Source organism: Paralichthys olivaceus, chromosome 2, assembly GCF_024713975.1.
Source record: "Paralichthys olivaceus isolate ysfri-2021 chromosome 2, ASM2471397v2, whole genome shotgun sequence".
Taxonomy (NCBI): Eukaryota; Metazoa; Chordata; class Actinopteri; order Pleuronectiformes; family Paralichthyidae; genus Paralichthys; species Paralichthys olivaceus.
This window is the reverse complement of record NC_091094.1, coordinates 8915782-8936755: the sequence shown is the minus strand read 5'-3', so window position 1 is coordinate 8936755 and position 20974 is coordinate 8915782. Positions and strand designations below refer to the sequence as shown.

At 39.1% G+C, this 20974-nt stretch overlaps 2 protein-coding genes across 6 annotated transcripts in view; one reads left to right on the top strand and one right to left on the bottom strand.

Moving 5' to 3' along the window:
• Window positions 1-8739, bottom strand: part of slc12a5a (solute carrier family 12 member 5a) — a 130662-nt gene extending 121923 nt beyond the window's left edge. For all 3 annotated transcript variants that reach the window (XM_069534247.1, XM_069534253.1, XM_020096846.2), the window contains exon 1: window positions 8393-8739. In XM_069534247.1, the coding sequence (XP_069390348.1) occupies window positions 8393-8552 (160 nt within the window). In that variant the 5' untranslated portion in view covers window positions 8553-8739. The remainder of the gene's footprint in view (window positions 1-8392) is intronic.
• A 37-nt stretch (window positions 8740-8776) lies between these two features.
• On the top strand, window positions 8777-14165 carry nat8l2 (N-acetyltransferase 8-like 2). Of its 3 annotated transcripts, none has more exons than XM_020096849.2 (3): window positions 8777-8908; window positions 10879-10948; window positions 11899-14164. In XM_020096849.2, exon 3 carries the CDS (start codon window positions 11911-11913, stop codon window positions 12580-12582), a length of 672 nt encoding a protein of 223 aa, XP_019952408.1. In that variant the 5' UTR covers window positions 8777-8908; window positions 10879-10948; window positions 11899-11910; the 3' UTR covers window positions 12583-14164. The 3 variants fall into 3 exon arrangements, with proteins under 3 accessions (XP_019952408.1, XP_019952409.1, XP_019952411.1); XM_020096852.2 differs by lacking the exon at window positions 8777-8908 and adding an exon at window positions 9497-10767; XM_020096850.2 differs by lacking the exons at window positions 8777-8908; window positions 10879-10948 and adding an exon at window positions 9492-10834 and having other exon boundaries at window positions 11899-14165.
• Window positions 14166-20974: the final 6809 nt, after the last annotated feature.

Below are 20974 nucleotides of genomic sequence, written 5' to 3'. Positions count from 1 at the left end.
AAAAGCAAACAACTGATTCTGTAAACATTAATGGCCAATGGCCCTTTTAATAGATTTGTGGCGAACACAATCTTTCTACGCGCTTGGAGACAATGAGACGTATTTGGAAATCCTATCTGACCCAGGCCTGCTCCACAGTGACCCTCTTGACATTGCACAGTGGCATGTATAATATAGTGATGGAGAGAGATGGAGAGAGTGTACCCCCACCCAAGCGCAACGAGCTGACAGAACCCTTGGACTGTGGAAAGAAGTGGGCTGTGGAACAACTCCAGTGAGGCCATGCTCTCCATCCTGCAGCACTATGGCACCTCGCCCTGTAGCCAGCCAGCCAAAAAACATTATTCATATTCAGAACACGAAATTCAAATTCAGGGCACAAAATTAAAAGTCGTTTAGCTAGTGGCATTACTCCTCCATCACATACTGCATCCACCTTTACAGTTCACTTTTTCAGAAATCACAACTACATCGCCTCACATGCAGTCCCAGCTGGAAATTATCTCCCTGCCACAGAGAGAGAGACAGAGAGGAAGAAAGAACAGAGCGCCGGTCCTCAGGGACAGGAAACCCTGGTAGAATTCCTGAATACCAGCTCAGCCCCATGGGGATCCATGACCTGCATCTCTGGCCTGCTGCTCCCTGCCTCCATCGCCTTAGTAGTTGGGGCATGTAGTGCTCTCCAAATCAGACCAAAACAGCACACACACAAAATCCGATGACAGTGATATATTCTGGCAATAAATCATGCTGACCTATTAAAAACAATCATGCTCAAGTCATTGCTCCATTTGGTTATCTTCAGCAATTTTGATATAAGCATATTGTTTGTCTGGGAATATTATGAAAGACTTTGCTGCACAACAGTGTTTACTGTGTTTACTCCCAGGTTCTGCTCTTAATTGTGAATGACGATTCTGGAGAAACTTGGCTGATCCTGACAGTGTTGAGACAATAGAGGGCGGAACCCACAAGACTAATAAATCAATTCAGACTGATGAAACTAACTGCAACACCAGGATCTGCCAACAGGGACACGTCCAATGCAAGAATCTGACACACAATTAAGTCACTTGGATTTGAATTCTTTAATCAGCGGATTATTTCTCAATTAATCTTTGGATCAATTAAAATACTTGTTTTTTCCAAGAGTCTTAAATTAAAACATAATTAGTTTAATATACAAGCAATTGAGGGCAATATCATTGAGGGTAAATTAAAAATTAAAAAAGAGCAAATATTCTATATCATGTTTTTTTTGTTGCCCAAAGTTCAACTTTCTGTCTGCTTGAGAAATCCTTTTCTTTTTCATCTCTAGTAAACATTATGACAAATATCAAATATGTGAAATACATTCTTCCCCCAAAAAAGCCACATCTGTTTTGACATGCACGGAAAATAAGACCTTTATAAAGGACATCTGGAGCCACTTCTTACAGGAAGAAGAGCTGAATATTGTGTGGGATACTAACGTTGGTGACTATGTGAGAACACAGACATGATTGAAATCTCAAGCGCAAAAGGTTGCAGACCAGCAGCTGTGCCGCAGAATGAGCCTCGGCTGTCCGAGTTGCTTGATCATGTAGACCAGTGATGGATGTGTCATAGTCGCAGTTGCATGGCAGAGGAAAATGTTCTACCTCTACTTGCTGATGTTTTCTCTCCTCCTCTCTACCCCGTTCATCCCATGTTAGTGTCACTGAGGTCTGCCCTGCAGCTTGCCTGCATGTGAGGAGGATTTTGTCACTTTCTATCAATTGGTCCCAATCCCTCCCACTACACACACACCTCCCCCTGTTTGCAGACAGGGTTACATAACGGCACAAGGATTTCTAGGCTAAGGCAGATTCACTCGCCCCCACTTGTGCCTCTACCTTTTTCTCTTCTCCCTCTCTCTAACATGCTCTCTCACACACACACACACACACACACACACACACACACACACACACACACACACACACACACACACACACACACACACACACACACACACACACACACACACACACACACTTAACACACACCTTCGCTCACACACATCACGCAGACTGTTGTTGTTTCACTGGGTTCCTGATCCCTCTTCTCATATCAGGTTTTTCTACCACATGATTCTGACTCAAAGGAAAATATGTAGACGATGGTAGCCTTGATTAAGAGAAAGGACACAACTGCCCCCTCTTGTCTCCGCAGAGAAATGCAAGCATCTGTGCCACTGCAGAGCAATTACTGTCTCACATTCACCCATTGAATTCATATTGATTTTTCATATGCAAAAAGCAACAGTTAAACCCATACTAGTCTGCTGTACATTTACATATCATATTATTTCATTTTTTGTCAAGAGGTTTAGGTTTTCACAACGATAGCAGCCACTCTTACAAGCATCAATGTTGTGTGTCTATCGTTAAAACATTAAATTGGCTGCCATCTGCTGTCTAGTCAATGTCACCGCACCTCTCTACCACACTTACCCTCCCTCTGAAGAAGCATCTGACCATTTGACTTCATTTAAACAGCCCTTTGGAAAATTAGATATGGACTGGACATACATAGATAATGGAGCTTGAGTTGTATCGACCTGCACTGTATTGATGGTTCGCCCTTTGACAGAAAATAGGAATCATAGGGTGAGTGATGGCAGAGAGGCTATGGCATTTAATGGCTAGCTAGATTACAAATCAATGGCTCTTCTGAGGGAGAAAATTTCAGCCATTTAATGAAATTACTGAGGGACACATGGGCAAGAAGACAAAGAAAGATAAGTGGAAGGTTAAAGATGTCTCTTCCAGGTCCACACCAACGCAAACATTATAGACTCTAGATATTGTTCTGGCAGCTACTGGAAAAGAAAGCAAAGTAATCTAGTGTTCTGCACCAACTGAAAATGAAAGTTTTCTAATAATGGACATTGATGAAAACGTGCCATTTGTGTAGGATAAACATAGATAAATTAAAATGTTTTTAATGATATAATGATATCATTATTTCACTTTTGAGCTCTGTATTCAATTTTCCTCCAGCTGAGCAGCCCCTTGAATTTCATTGTGTATTACATTATAGTGTCAATCAACATTAAGCTAATTAAGAACGCACAGTGAGTATACATTTCAAATATGCAAACACGATTAAATAAATCAATACACAGTGTGGAACTGGGACACAGATGTTAGTCAACAACATTAATACAACTGGGATAAAAACAAAGAGGGACCAGGTGCTATGAAACCAAACCAATAGCTTCCATATTCCCCATTCCCCCACTGACACACACACACACACACACACACACACACACACACACACACACACACACACACACACACACACACACACACACACACACACACACACACACACACACTCAAAACAAACAACATGTATTCATTGGGTCCTCACAGCTCTGCGTTGCCGTTTTGTTGTTCCTGATGTGCAGAGAAGGTAGAGCCAGTCGAGCGTTAAAGGTTACAAACTCAGGCCTGGATGTGACAGGCTGCAATGTTCAAATCCCCAGCCCAGCTTTGACACTGTGGTTATAGAGAGATTCAAGACAAGCGCTACCCTCAGCAAAAAGAGCACCTTTTATTATTCATGTTTGCTTAAGGTAAAGCAGTCTTCCTATTTTTTCTATGCACAAAATAACAGGGCGGGCAGACAGATATCATCAACGTGAACATGTAGTAACAATCACAATCAACTGTGTTCCAAAGGTGGCTCATATTACACTGTGAATGTCACCCCACCTATTAGTCATATTTGCCTGATAAAAGAACAGCTCAAAGTTAAATAAAATTATTATCAAATTTGCCGATAAATGTCAATGAAAAGAGGATGTATCTTTTATCCAAACAAAACATACACATCTCTATCCTGATCTATTTATGTGGGAACCAAATGAAATGACACGACAGGTTGTGACTACGCAACGCTCTTCCAAACAACACCACTATATTAATTTTAAAACATGAGTCATCCACAATAAGCCTTTGTGATTCAATGTCTTTTCACCACTGGACATCAGCAGGAGGTTGTCTATTATTTACATGGTTTTTATGACTGCACAGCGACGGAAATGCCTGAATAAACACAGAAACAATCCTCCATCTGTTCAGTCCACAGCTCATTATCATGGAGACACAATCACTGCTGGATTCAAGCGTCAGTTGAAGTCAGATGAGTGAATAATAAAAACAACATGTAGACTTAGAGATTGCTGCTATTAGCTGTGCAGGCACAACCTGATACAGTTGGTAAAAACATGTTTAAAAACATTAACAGGACAGAGAGTTGCACTGGGAGGCCTGTTTCTTCATTACTGCAGAACGAACATGGTCACTGCAGTTTACTTTGCTTTAGACCCACATACTTTGTCCTGCTGCTGAAAATAGTCTGCAACATATTCACTATTTATTCCGGTTTGAATGAAAAAGACTAAAAATCATTACCAGCCAAGCGATTAAAAACTAAAATGTACGTTTATCTTTATGAAAAACACCATTTGAATTAGAGTGAAAGGAAATGTATGTAAAGAGAGATTGCACAAAGTTTAAGCAACAATTCCATTTGTTCTTTAATGCACACATAAATCTGAAATCAGTTTTTTGCTGCTTTCCTGAGGTTGTGTTGTTCTTGTTGTCATTATGGTTGTTGTCACTGTGCTGTGTCATTCTCTCCTCGACTGCAAAACGAGAGAGGACACCCTGACACAGATTAAACCTCGGCCAAGTCGGCCTCTTCATTCGTGAACCAAAACATTGCCGAAGAGAAAATGGGTTACAGTTATTATTGTCTATTATGTGTTTTTTGTTCTAAGCTCTTCGGCTACAAGAGTTTTTGTCGATACATAAAATACAAACAAACCACAGGTACAGAGACACACAGATTTACAACTTGTTTGGGAAATCACAGCCTGACAGGAAACCGCAAGAGTCAAGGACAAGGAGGGCATTAATAATAGATTGTATTTTAAATGAGACTAGTGTTCGACCAATATGTTTTTGTTTTTTTTTTAATGGTGATGTTTAGAGAGCAGGGCTATTGTTGGGTGATATCTTATGCTGAAAACATACATTTAAAAACAACTAAACAAATAATGAGCCAAATTGCTGAACATTTTTTGCTGTGTTTATCTGTCTCGTAACCAAATTATATCAAAATGCAAGACATGGGGCTGATTAATCGGTCGGCCTGTCACTAAAAGGAAAAGCAAATTCATCCAAAGTAGTTCTGACACATAGAGGCCTGATCACTCATGCCAAAACTGCAAATAATTTAGGCAGTTGGTGAGCCATGTAAATGATTTCAGAAACGAAATCATCTTAAAGCTGCTCGAGTCAATTTTAACATATCCACAATGGATTCGAAAGCTGTCACTTACAATGACAAAACCACAGATGATCATCACTTGAATCTGTAGTTCCACTCAGCTTGCTGTTTTGAATTTACAGCATGAAACTACTGTCTTTGAGTGGTTTTCATGAACTTAATTTCCGGCCGTAACAGAGACAAGTATTCTTATATAGAAACCTTGGATAAACCTACCTAAACCAACACAGAACATCACAAAGAGAGTACAAACTCAGTGGAGCATTTAGCAGCCGACAGACATTTCCCTCAGGAGGTAGTGGAGACCAAACAGAGCTAAAAAGGGCTTTAATATTGGTATTTTATTAATCAGACAAATACTCGACTCCAAATCTCCACTATTGTCTGTGTGAATAGCACAACTGGTGGCTTTCCATTTACGGTCACCATAATAACTTTATAAATTGATAGTATAACATTCATAGGTCTCTTTTGATCAAGGAGCATTTACCTTGTCCAATATACTCATCAAATAAAAGATATGGCAATGTTGCATTCACAACAGTTGCTGTGAAAGTTAGTTTAAATAATAATAATGTTTACAAAAGCAATAAAGTGTTTTTGTCGAGTTTGAGCTTAAATGCAAATTCTCACAGGGGCAGGGCACTGCAGTTTGCCCAAGGCCACACCATTTTGTGGAATTACTATATTTTTCTTCTGAATGACTTGCAAGCTTTGAAACCTCCCTTACTCTGCCAACTGGCCATTACACCAAGCCAATCCCGAACCACTCCTGGAACCCATTCCACTGAGGGCAAACGGATCTAACAAAGATATATCTCTTCACACCCCTGCAAGGTCAAGGGCAGAGAGACCACTTGGCAGCTAGAAGAGGATCTTCTGCAGCCGGTTATCAACCACACTGGATGGCTCAACCGACTGAGCTAACACCTCCCTGTGGATCAATAGAAACAGGATCACGGTTGCAGGCCAAGATATTGCTCCTGTTCACCAGCTAAAGTAGGAACCATTCTGCACAGTGCTTCAGACACAGGAATTATTACACAGCAGGAAAACGTTTATGATGGAGTAATTGCATTGACAGATTCAGACCTGTGCGCAGACACAACCTCTACAAACCCTTTTGAGTATTAATTATAATTACACTAACTCTGTTTCAACTGAACCAATTCAAACAAGCAAGCATCTATGTCAACAGATAAATCCAGAATGAAAATAACCAGTAGTCCCCTGATATCTACCTCTATGAAATTTACAACCGAAATAAATGCTGATTAGATTTATACGGCTTGAATCAGAAATGGAATATGAAACACACTAAATATATTTTGAAAAACATTTTCAAGACACAAAGAACAAATATCATGGAAAGAGAAAATATAACACCATCCGTGCACGGGATTGATTCCATAATGGTACTTGCTTGATCCGAAGTGTTTTCATCTCACTGCCAGACCATTCGCTAGACAGTTCTCGTAAAAATGTACTGCATCACCATGGCAACCAGGAAAGTGGATGCAGAGACGCCGGTCTCCATAAGCCTGAAGCTCAGCAAGAGCATAGCATATGAGAGGAATTCCTTCGATAAAGCACTCCCCATCTTTTAAGGGGAACACAAGGAGATTGTTAGATTTGTTCGTACCGCCACACCAGCCATCTCTCTGTCCGGAGGAATGATTGATACATGCCAGGGGCATTCAAGTACAGAGACGCTGAGGAGGCATTAATATGATGATTAATCTGCACAGGAGGAGATGGTGGCATGGTTTGAAATGCCAAGGCTTCCTCTAGCTACATGTAGCAATGATGGGGAGGGCTGGATTGATAATTAAAAAGCTTTCATTCCTTCCTTAAGTGGCTAGCTGGCTTTATAGCCGAAATCTGTCAGCATAACTAAGCTGCAGCAGGAATGTTGTTAAGACAAAGGAATGATGCACATTATTCCTATATCCAGTGATAGTCCTATATCCTGTGAGAAGGGTAAGTATATAACATAAAGTGTAAGAAAAGCACAGAGAAGCAGCCAATCTAGAGCTGCTATAAAGGCGTTTATGGAAATCTAGGGAGGCCAGTAAAGCTAAAATGTCGTTAACATAACAGCCTGAGCACAGGATGAAATGTATTGATTCATTTCCAGAGAAATCTTTATTTGCACTTCACTGGCCCTGAATGATTGCAGCGTCTCTAAAGCTCTCACTAGGGGTACAGGGATTCTTCAAATACACAGTCCACTTCAGGCCCCGATTTTTGAGTCTCAGTTCATATCTTGTTATCTTTGCTTTAGAAAAAACGTTCACATGCTACTGATTTGAAATTCCCTGGTGTTTCTATTATCCACACATTGAACCACACTGGATCCTTGGCGACAGGACTGGGACTCCTGAATGGAAATAACTTTGTATCAAATCCCGTCTTTTTGCTCTTTTACAAACTACATGTGCACTAACCTCAATTACAACAAGGCCTGAAAACACACTTTGCACGCTGCTGTTAACCATGCAGGCAACAAGACTGAGGCACACTTGACATTGACATCTCCTTTTTTAACAACAGGGATACAAGTAGTTTCTCTGCTCCCATGCTGAGGATTACGTATGAATTGATTAAATATAATAAATTATAAATCCTATGAATAAGGTCATAAAAATGTCGGGTTTTGGAGATGAGGAGCACAGGGGTTAAAAGGAAATCAAATGATGCCCTTCAGAGCCACGGCAGATGACTGACAATGAAAATGCGTTTGAATGGATGCAATAGGAGCAATAACAGATCCTATGAAAACAAAGCAAAACAGAACCAATCTTTCCTGCTGAAGAAAAAAACACGCAACTTCCAACATTTTGCACAATACACCTGTCACCACACTGGAAATAAACTAATGTGGAAATGTGCGGTGTTGCTGTTTGAACGCTGTGCACCGGCTCTGTTAGCGGAGCCCTGAGAGGTGATTACAAATTCAAGTCACACACATCTGTCCACGGACGCTGAGCAGCAGCCAGGCGCCAGGACTGCTAGCATGTAGCTCGTAGCTAACAAACAGGATGAATGAAGTGTCTCCGTCTCCTACCTTTCAGCACCACCACCACCTCGGCACCGGCGGCGTCCTCCGCCTCCGCTCCGCCGCCGGACGGGGGCTCGTCCCCCTCGAACAGCTGGTTCACCTCCCCCTGGATGTCGGAGGGGCGCCGCTCGCCGTCGCTCTTGGAGACGGTGAACCTCTGGCTCATGGTTGTCGCCGGTGAGACAAGCGGCGGGTCCTCTTGCCACGGTGCGGGCTAACGTGGACGGACAGCGGCGAAGAAGAGAGGAAAAACAAGGAGGTCTCTGGCTTCTCTGGTTGTACCCCCTCCTCCCCCGCCTGGGTGAGTTCACCTCCGGCTCCGGTGTCCTGGTCCTGGGAGAAGCGGCGCTTCTTTGCCGTGTTCTCGGATGTGCGATGCGGAGTGGAGCCGCTCATCAACCGGTGTCTGCTGCCGCCGCTGCACCTGGGTCCTAAAGCCGAGGAACTCCGACCGCAGCGCCGTTTTAAAAACAACGTTAAAGACAACGTCGACAGCAGTTTGTTAAGAAGCTGCACGACACGGTAAACTCTGTATTTTAATATTATTCATATTTATTTAAACAGTTTGAATCTAGTTTTATTCAGTAGAAACATTTTACATGAAGCGTTCAAAGCTAAGAGCCCTCTTCGTGTCTGAGTTGGCGTTGCTAGGCAACCACAGGATAAGCCAAAGCTGCTGTCAGTCCTTCAATCAGGTACAACTTTATTAGTTTCTTTATTTATCTATTTAACTTTATTAGTTTCTTTATTTATCTATTTAACTTTATTAGTTTCTTTATTTCTCTATTTAACTTTATTAGTTTCTTTATTTATCTATTTATATTAGTTCTTTATTTATCTATTTAACTTTATTAGTTTCTTTATTTCTCTAATTAACTTTATTAGTTTCTTTATTTATCTATTTAACTTTATTAGTTTGTTATTTATCTACCTAACTTAATAATTTTATTTATTTATCTGCCTAACTTAATGATTTTATTTATTTATCTATTTGACTTTATAATTTTATTTATTTATCTACCTAAAATTGTTCGTTTATTTATTTAACTGTATTCATCTAATTATATATTTAACTTTATTAGTTTATTTATTTATTTATCTACCTAGCTTTATTCGTTTTTTTTTCTTAACTTCATCAGTTTATTAAGTTTTCAGGATGTCTTAATATAAAACAGTGGCAAATAGGATTTTTGTCATTATCATGTGTAATATTTTATGTCAATATATTTCAATATAATGTGCAATATTTCAGTTTCAATATCATCAGCAGTATCCCATATTGGTTACTCTTTTATCATTTCATTTCTACCTAAGTATTAGTTTTTCTCAAGACACTTATATTTTACTTATTTCAATCTTCACTTGTATTTTAGACTTGTTTTTTTAATCTTATTTTATTCTATTTATAACTGTACTGTAATATTGGAGCAAGCTGGCAAAATAATTTTCTCTGGGATTATTAAAGTCTTATCTTATCTTGTCTTATCTCTATCTTCAAGTGTCCGCAATTTTTCCACAGGGGCCAATTATATGTACAACGTCCATGCACAATTCCTGATTCAGTAAGGCTTCATATTTTTGTCATTCTTTGGTTACTGTTGGCTCTATGAAACCTAGAAAAAAAGGTTATTCCCATGCTGTGTTTCCCTTTGTTAAAAGATTTAAACATACCTTTTTCACTACCTAGGGATTACGTCTATTCCATATCATTTGGGTCCGCATTTTTCTAATTATCATACATTAGTTAGAAGTTTGCGTTGCTGAGGTATAATATCAGCACTAACTAGATATCTACCTAACGAATTAAGGAATTAGTGACTGGAATATTTGTCAAACTGTTTTCCAACTCATGTAGAAATTAAAAAAAATAATTTGGCAAGAAAATCTGAATGGAAGACAACTAAATCAGACGCAACAAGAAGGCTGAATGCAAAGGACAAGGAGAGAACACAGTTTCATTAGCAGTATTAAGTAAGGCCACATCAAACTAAACTCATCATTGCTTTTCATTCTTGTAATAGTTTATCCAACATTTTATTTCTTACAAACACATATGAACTGTAGACATTTCATAGATAGATCCACATAGACTGCGACATCTGCAGTCAAACAGAATGGGTTTTTTACCAAAATGTGTTAGTGACACAAACTTACAGAGGACTTTGATGGAACAAATAGGTTAAAACACATGGATCTTAAAAAAAACCATTGAAACCTTCACATGCCTGCAAGAAGCTGGATGAGTTAGAAGAATGTAATGACTCCAACAGCACAGTAGATGGTGATACAGCACCATTCTGATTATCTCAAGAAGCAGAAGAAGAAGCGTTGCTCAATCACTGTGAGGAGTAGCGGTTTGAATGTTCTCTTCAGTTCTTCAGGCGAGTCTTTTATCATCTCGTTACTGATTTCTCACTTGGACCTTGCACACAACAAAACAATCAAGCAGTAAGTCTTACAGGTGGAGACTGAGTCTTTTAACCTTGTTGCAGGTTTTGTAGTTGTTCTGCAGAGTTCAGTTGGACTGTTCCTGGACCAGTTTCTCCAAGTTCCCTGACTGACGTAAGAATGAGCAGGTTTTTTTTATCGTATGATAAAACACAAAGTCATTGATGCTGTTTTTTGATGCATGTTTTGCTGTGAGTTGAAGTTGTACAATGCAAATGATTTATGTCTCACATGACGCGTTCAATCTCAGGCCTGGACGTTTCCAGTTTCTAGTTTCTGATGCAGAACAAAAAATATATCAAGAGATAATTATCACAATTGATAATGCCTCATGTAATGTAATGTTCACATTGATGGCTTCAAAGTATTCTGCATGCTTTATATTATTATTATGCTTATTATTATTAGCAGTAGTAGTAATATTCACATTAGTAGTAGTGTTATTGTTATTATTTTGTCATCATCATTATTGTTAGTAGAAGTAGTAGTATTATTATTATTAGTAGGGCTATTATTATCATTATTATCCAGTTTTTTTCCTGTCCAGGTTGAACAGATCCAAATTAGCTGCTAGCTAACATTGTTTGCCCTGTAGAAAATTAAAATAATAAATAATGTCACATTATTCTCGATATGTTTCAGTCTAAAGACTGATTTTTGATCATAACTTCTGCAACACTGAGGTAGATAACATTTATTATTGATATATTGCTATTGCTAGAAAAATACCTTGCAACAATGACTGATACTGTTCTATTGTCCAGCCCTAGTCTTAGAGAATTACGAAACTTTCGAACTGTTTTTTGTAATCTGCCACGAGAAGATATAAACAGAATATATTTGTGTCTAGGACTGAATTAATTGAAAATACATTTGAAGACATCGTCTAGAGTTATCAGAAACCAGGAATTAATGGTTAAATTTTTTTTATGTTTCATAGACAAATGACTGATTGAGAAAATAATCAACAGGATAAACTGATGATTAAAGAAAAAAGGTTCAGAAAGCTTGTACTTAGGGATTAACCTAAAGCAATTTAACATGATTTCCCCCCCCCTGTCTAGTCCCCTCTGGTCATGCAGCTGGTGATCCGCCAGTACCGTCCCTCAGACAGGGACGCGGTGCTCGATCTGTTCAGCGTCGGCATCCAGGAGCACATCCACCCGTGTTTTCAAAACAGCATGACCAGCCCTCACTACCTCACCATCACCCTGGCTCTGTGCGCTGCTGGCTACCACCTCGGCTCTGTGTTTGGGGCTGTGTTGTTACCAGGACTCTGGATGGGCCTTGTCTACTATTGCTGTTATGAGATATATTCTGGTTACGTCAGGATGAGGCTCCAGACAGACATGCGGGACATCCCTGGGAACTTCCAGAGCAGACCAGATGACTGTTTCTGGGTGGCTGAGGCTGAGATTGATGGGAGGGTGCAGATTGTGGGTACGGTGGCTGTGCTAGCCAAACAAAGTGGGAAAGAAAGGTACGGAGAACTTCTCAGAATGATCATCTCCCCTGTGTGCAGACGGGTCGGCCTGGGCTGCAGGATGGCTCAGACTGTGGTTGACTTCTGTAAGGAACGAGGCTTCTCCAAAGTGTCTCTGGAGACCAGCTCCATCCAGACATCTGCTGTGGCCCTGTACAAGAAACTGGGGTTCTGCCATGTCCTGTCGCACATAAAACCAGAGGCTCACCCGTGGATTGTAATGCTGGCTAATGTCACAGTTTTAAGAATGGAAAAGCAACTGTAGAGTTCCCTACCACAAAACCTACCCCGGGAAAATTTGGAATGAGTAACAAAGCCTTTTCAGAATTTTTATACCACTTGTACTGTGTGGATGAAAACCTATTAATTGGTTTCATAGATGATGCTCGTTTAAGTTTAATGAATCAAGATGAACCATTGTTGATTATGTGCTTATTTTTCAAAATCTTGTTTCTCGAATACTGTGATTTTATTTCTTAAATAGACCTGGAATCACTCCCAAACAATGCCAGAAATAGACCCACTCCGAAAGGTTTTTTCCAGTTTGTGTGTATGATCCCCTCCATCCTACATTGACATGCACTAATTACAGCATTTTAAAGCCCCTGTGCAGCCACACAAGTGTTTTAAAAACCAATAGAATGATGGTGTAACTTCTTCCACCCAAAAAGGTGCATGAAAACTAATAATAATAACTCTATTTGTAGAGCACTTATCTAAACAAAGTTACAAAATAGTGGTGTCAGAGAGATGTCCTTTATATTGTAATTTTATTCTTAAATTTGTGACTAACAATAAAGGGGGTTTCAGGTTTGCTTTCATCTGTTACCTAAATGCAAAACGTAAATTTTAGCAAAAAGGTAAATACAGACTCTTGAGTTTACAGACAACGCTGTTGATTGTGAATGATTAACAACAGAGGGCGCTATTTATCTAAATACCAGTGAGAAGTTTCTCTGTAAATCAATATCTTCAGTACAATATCTGCAGTTCTGCATTCACAGATTTTCAGATGATCACACATGTTCATGGGATTATGAGGTCAAATATCTGTAACATGCACTTGAATATACCTAATTATGAAGACAAATAGAGTACTGTACTCAGGTGCTAGTATGTTAGGTTTATTAGAAAAAGAAACTGCAATAAGTATGGGGGTTGTGCAGTTCTTTATAGACACACGTGTGATTTTGTTGTAATTTTTAAGAATCATACTGTTAAAAGTTTTGGACTTTTCTGTTGTAACTGTTGTTGTCTGTTTTGCTTTTGTCTTTATTCTGGTGTCAGGTTTGTGGAGCTCATTGAATAAGTTTGTGTGTATGTATGTTTGAGTCTGTTATTTGTTTTCATCATTGTTTTTTTCATTGTACATTTTTTTTGTCTTAACATTGCATCGTTATATAGATCCTCTTTTATTCTCTTCTTATATGTAAAACTGTTGGTAGAGGAGGAGGTATTTGTTTTTTTGATTGTATGCTTGTGCATGAGAAAATGACAATTAAGAAAAATCTTAAAAATCTTGAATCTAAGATCCTCGTACTTTTTATTTCCTGACAGAGAAGTAGTTAAATTAAGCTGAAGACACAACTGTGCACATGACAGGAAGTGATCAGGAGCCTGAGTTTACATGACAATGGTGGAGATCCTAACAAGTAATAGACAAAGAAATAAAAGTATCTACAGAGTGAAAATACTCCTCTAAATTAAAAGTCCTTGTTGTTAAGTGGAGTACCTACAGTAAACATAGTTACATTCCTCAAAGTCTACCAGTTTCATCTCACTCAATTTGCCACAATGAAAATTTTTTTACCACTGAGGGGTGCCAATGTTTTCAAATCCACACTATGGCTGTAAACACTTGATCAGACATTTTATTCCGAGCAACCACATTTTTCTGTGTAATTTCCCCTTTAAATGATTTAAAAAAACAAGCACTGAAATGAGTATTTATATGAACATTGACAGAGAACCTGAGACTGTGGTGAGTTCTCATGTTCCTGCTCGAGCTCCGTGTGTTTCATCCTACAGAACATACTGTACAGTTCAGGTGAGTGGGCGCCTGAATGGGCTCATGTGGAGAAAGGAATTGGCCTCTGTACTGTATTTCCACCACAGGAACTTTTCCTTAGGGAACAGAAACCTTTTGAAGAACTCAGTTCCTCTATGAGAAGTTGCACCTGGGTCGGAGAATGCAGAACACAATGTTCCTGATTGGTCAAAGACAACAGTGTTTCCTGCAGTATTGTTCACCTAGCATAAAAACAAAAGAACAACATTTTGCTTGTTGCTGGTGGCCATCATTAGCCCGGCATCGTCAGACCAATACACATTTGGAAACTCTCCTACTTTATGTACAGTTTCCATTGTGGTATCACTGGTCACAGATGCAGCTGGACCCATTTGACAAAAAACAACAGAAAAGTGCTGGAGGCACTTAAGTAGTTTTACTGGAAACAATTACATATACAGCATTAAAGAGGGTTTGGTCAATTGAGTGATTTTACGCTTTTAAAATTAAAGTGTCTCTTGCAAATTCTATATGTCAACATTTAAAAGATTTGAGTGTATACTTAAACCATGTATTTAATACACATAGTCATATAAATAATGTATAATCCAGCTAAAAAATGCAGTGGTTTCAATAAGCTGCTTTTCAGATAAAGTTTTTTTAGGGACCAGTGAGTGCTTTTTACTTTTGATGCTATATTTTGCTGGTTTGAATACAGGACTTTTACTTGAACTGTAAGAGTTTATTTCTCTACTGTGGCATTGCAGCTTTTAGCTACAACTTAATGCTCTGGAACGATCCAGTACTTTTCTTTACTTCCACTTCTAACACTTCCAGAGTAGTTAATTTTGTTTGTGAGAAAACAAGCGACCCACATCCCCAAGTGCCCCATGGGCCATAACTGGGAAACACACACCCACACACACAGCATAGGACCAGTCAACTGCTCACACAGCAGGACAGAGGGCTGCTGGCTCCATTGAAACAACATAATGCTGCAGTATATTACCTTATTTACAACCATGTGGAAAAACCTCTGAATGGATCCAGTCAGGCTTGTCATAAATGTTTTATCTGTTGTTCCAAATGAGAATTTAATGTTGTTGTTTTCACTTTAAAGGCCCCGTAAACGTATTTTTCGGAATCATCCTTTTACTGTCAGTTATGTGATCACACATACATTTGATTTGCAGCTTAAGTTTGACAGTTAAGCAACAGGAGTTTCTCTTTTCACAGGGCTGAAGTGGGCGGTAATGATGTCACGTACATCTGCACACCATCAGCATGTAGAAACATTTCTGATCACATATAGCTGCAGAGTTTGTCAAAGATATTTTGTAACTTCAATTGTTGCGTATCAAATATTTTATTACTTATAGAACAGATTTTTAAAACATCAATGTATCAAATAAGAATGTGAGAGGGGTCACACAATGATCAAGTGGCTGTATTTGACGTAATCAAAGAACCATCATGTTAAATAAAGATCTTGTGGTAACAAACAAATGATTCACTGTGCACACCCACACACAAGCAATGATGCTGGTGATCAGGTGAAAAGGAAGTTGTGAGGTTGTGCAGCATCAAATATTATGATTTTACCACTTTTCTTATGTACACAAATACAGAGATCTTTGTGACCTTGATCAGAGGACGCCAAGATGAAAAGTTAGTGTGGGGAAAGTCATGTGATCTGTGGCAGTTGCTTGAGTTCAAATTCAAATCAAATAAAGTTTTATTCGTATAGCTCGTATCTCCCATGTGAAAAGACAGTGTTTAATATAAATGGAGAGGCTAGAGAATAAATATTTATGCATGTTCATAATAAAAAAGGTCATTATAAATATGATACATCGATTTAAAATTCTCAACTAACTTTATTTGTTTAAGTGGAGAACACAAAAATCAAATGTTTGACTCTTTTGTCCACATGTTCCCACAAATAGAGAAATGTTTCCCTTGATAAAGTTTGCTGAATCTTTATTCTTTAATCATCTCCGTCTCTCTCATCTACATCTCTCTGATCTTCACATCCCTGTACCTACAAAACCAACACATGACACTTGTTTTGAGTTCATCTCTACACACATTTCAGGTGAATGACACTTGGCAGCGCTCCAAAGCAAAGAGATTGAGAAACCAGAGGTAAAGTTACTCCTGCCTGTGTTATAACACTTGGCAGTGTTTGTGTGTGCTCTATCTGTCCGTCAAAGGCTTTGAGTTCAACACTTGTGAAAAAGCCAAACAAGATGACAATACTGATCAATGACCAATCTGTGTCAGTTGTTGAAGAGGCTGAGGGGTTTGTGTTGTTCAAGGCCCTGAGAGTTGACAAACAGCATCTATGTGATTTACTGTAACTGTTTTCATGCTGTACTTTTACAGACATGCACGGTGAATGATCATGGCTGAGAACAGAGTATGTTACTTTTTAAGAGAAAGGGTTATAGTATAAAAATTACAGTCAAGGTAGGAATCTTTAAATAATGAAGAGGAAACTGGGACAGGGCAAAAGAAAGAAAGAGGATAGTGAGCAGCATACACATAATGATAATAACAATAAAAGTAAAACAAATGATAAACTATTGTCAACAGGTAACTTGTGACACAGATCTACAGGATAAAACAAAGTAGACAATATAATGAATAATAAATAAAAAAAAGAAAGCTTATGTCTTCATTAGTGAAAACTGTTAAATTAAGAGGATACTGCTGGTTGTTTTGAATGTGAGGAGGCTGGGGTGACAATCAGCAGCTGCAGGTCTGAGGTCACAGTTGCTGCCTTAAATGAAGAAGTTACTTAATTGCAGAGCTGTGTGCAGTTCACTCTGCCTCATCATTGCTTTCTGTCTCTTTCACGAACACATCGACCCGGCTGTGGCTCAGATTGATCGTTGACAGTATTGAGAGAAATCCTGCCTGCGTCATTAGCTTGTTTAAACATTCATAAAGATTTTACTGTCCACTGCAGGCAGGATTCACCAGAAAGTCTTTCCTGTGTGTTCATGAGACAAACATACAGTTCTCAGTATGTAGAAACGTCAGATTAACACCAGGCCTTCTCTGTAAAGCTGCTTTCAGACATGCCCTGAACTCCACAGATCCTAAATACTTTCCACAGAGGAGAAAGCGGTCTGAGCAGAGCACCTCCCGCTGCGTTGTGCATGTGTGAAAGGCAGACTCTGGGTAAACTCCAGACCCAAAGGTCATGTATGAAAATGGTTGAGTGTACTGTAAGTGTGTGTGTCCTCCCCCTGACTGATCAGCTGTGAAAGTTATTCATCTGGAGATTATCCTTCCACGGAACATCCCACCAGGTTTGGTGAAAATACGTCAATTCTTCTTTGAGTTATTTTATACACACACACAAACAGACAGAGATGAAAACAATCCTCTGCTCCTGGCTATGCCGGCACGCTCGGTAATGTTGAATGAGCTTTCTCCACAAGGGTCCTGGGCTTGTCCCTAAAGATAGGATAAGATAGTATAAGCAGCCCAGACATGTGGAGGGAGCTCAGAGTAAAGTTGTGAGACAGCTGAGGTGGTTCAGGAATCTGATCTGGATGCCACCCAGGCACTTCCTCTGGAAGGTTTATATGGAGAGATTATATAGCTCATCTGGCCTTGAAACACCTCGCGCACGTCACTGGGCAGATCAATGTACTCATTTAACCTGTTGCCACCATTACTCGACTCCGGTTAGACTGAAAAAAATAAGATGTTCAAATCATTATTACCTCTCAATAAAATAAATGAAAATAAGTAGTTTGAGTTTGTTTATTACATAATTCTGAGGAAGGTCTAACTAAACATGTATCTTTTAGTTCGGTGAAAGTTTGTGAGATGTTGCCTGGGGCTAAAACTGCAAGATTAAAAAAGATGAAAAGGAGTGTTTGTAAAAGAATTGGAAGAAAGGAAGGAAGGAAGGAAAGATATTAGATGCAGATAGCATGCAGGTAGATGACCATAAGTTAAACAGGCCCAAAGCATGAGGTCCACAGTGATTTCCTCACTTGCCTAACCCGCTCTCCAACGTGTCCGTTCCCATGGACACCAGTCTGTTCACCACCAATCAAAATTCAGAATCAAAATCAGGTTTTATTGCTATGCAGGTTTACACATAAGTGAAAGTTGCTGTGGTTTATTTGCTCAAGTATAACTGTAAAAAAATAAATAATAGGACTTTTTTTTTTAAATCATATAATGTTCGATAACATGTTTGATATCTATGATTAAAGATCTGAAAGACTCCGTCACAATCTGTAGAATTAAGATTATATTGTAAACTCCTCACACTTCCGGATTATTTGGGCAGATAATGGGCACAGAGAGACGACCCCGTGATAGCCAGACGGGTCAAATTGGGTCCAAAATCAGCCTGATTGTCCTTTAATGTGCAGCAGCCTCATCGTACATGCTGACAGACAAACCAAAAAGCATCAAGTCCAATGGAATGGCATTTGAGTATTAAACCAAATGGAAGGGAACAGATAGCAGTCTGCATGCGTCACCATACTCATGACAAGATGTTTTCTCATGAGATACAGACTCAAGGTTCAGCAGAGACAGGCTGACCACTCCTAACACAAAACATTAACCAAAGCATTCTTACAAAGGCCCTCAGATCTCTCAGGTCAATCATATGTGAAACATAATTCAGGTCAGGCGTAATATAAGTCATGCACAATTAAGGTATCAGAGGTGTACAAGCAACACTTTCCCTGACAATATTGCATGATGGAGAATAATCGAAACATCTACAGGCTGTGAGAGGTAAGCTCATCGTCTCATTGTCATGGCAACAGTAAGCAGACCTGACACAGGATTGGTGCTTCATCATCCGAGGTAAAGTGAGGCAGAGACCCAAACACACGAAAACAACTGTAGCTTCCAGCCTGCTTCATTCAGATGAAATTAGGACGACAACACAAAACTGAGTTTTTCAATAGATGCAGCCTTGTAAGTATCAACCTGCTGTTTTGATCAATGTAATTAAACTGTCGTCTTATCCTACAGAACAAATAACTACACACAAATACACATTCACACACACATGTGTGCACGTGTCCAACAAATGGAACACGGAGCATGCTTTCACAACAAGCTACTAGTCACCCTGGCAAACATCCTCCAGTTGCACAAAAAAGGGAGGACAAATGCCCAAGTACACACACACACACACACACACACACACACACACACACACACTGAAACATGCATGAGCACAAACTGCCAAAATGTGTAATAGTTATTTGATCAGGTCATGTTGACAGATCGACCCTGTAACGACAAACAGACGGACAGCTCCTCTGTGCTCCCCAGGAGGCAGCAGACCGCAGGACCCTGACTTCCTCTGCGGGCCGTTAATACAGAACACAGCATGGGTCAAACAAATAAACAGGCCACTGGACACGCACAGAAAATCTCCCTGGCTCCAAGTTTACCGTTTGTGTTGTGTTACCGTAAATGGGTGACATGAACTAAATGTTTTTCTGAACTTGTGACCCTCTGAGCCAAAAGCTCGATAAGGCATTGGACGATATCAATTTAAAAAGGCGCAGTTCAACAAGCAAGAACAGGCGATAATGAGAAAATAAATGATAATAAATGAAAGATAAAATTAAAATTAAAAAGGAGAGATATTCATACACAGAGGAATTCACAAAGGTCCAACTTTTAATGGTAATCAGTTGATGTGTCATTTTAAATGAAAAGGGTGATGAAAGAGCCAGAAAAGGCGATTAAAAAAACATTTAAATACCAGTTTATTTCATTTTTATTTGAATATTGATGATTGATTGATTATTGCTCAGAGCCTGTCTTCTTTAAAAAGGCTTGAGTGATTCATTCTATCGACAACAACCCATAATGACAATGATAAAGCTGCAACACATATCTTTGACATTTGTTTGCAAATCTATTAAAGATAAGTAATAAGTAATTCTGATATCTTGAATATTGTAATAATAAACAGGATGCAAGTCAGTTACAGCAGTATTTAGAAATACAGTTAAATTATCTGAATACATTTGTATAGAATAAAGATAGTTGTTGAGATGTGCATGGTTCGTTTTGGATGTTTAATACCTTTGTTTGACTCTTGGATGGGGGTCAAAACAGGTCTGATCACTTACTGATGAAGACCACGTGACACAATCAAAAGAACGTGGAAAGATAGATTGTGTTTTCAAATAAAACAATTCTCTGTAATCTCTCTTCCTGAACTGCTGGTTTTCATTTATCCTAATTCTACACGGCCACAAAAAATGAACTTTTCACTCTGTCGCACACTTTGTTCTGAACCGCCAACTACACACTGTAACTCAACACAAATGACAGCAATTAAATCAGGCCTCATAGAGGCTTAACTTAATGCTGAACAGAGCCAAATAAAGTTTTACAGTGCTCTTTTAGAGAAAACTACTTCCGCTACAGTGAAATAATATTTACCACCCAATAAACGAATGCATTATTAAGAGTAACTACACCTCACAACTTTTATAAGGAACTTTTACCAACAGTTAAAGTGCTCCATTCTTCTGATTATAGAAAGAAAACCCACAGAGACACAAGACGCCTCTCTCCTGCTAACAGACTGTTTGTCCACTTTTTGTCCGTGGTCAGAAAAGATCACAACAAGTTCAGTGCA

What these genes read in the sequence shown, in the direction of transcription:
- nat8l2 (XM_020096850.2), top strand. Translation starts at nt 11,911, where the DNA reads ATGCAGCTGGTGATCCGCCAGTACCGTCCCTCAGACAGGGACGCGGTG.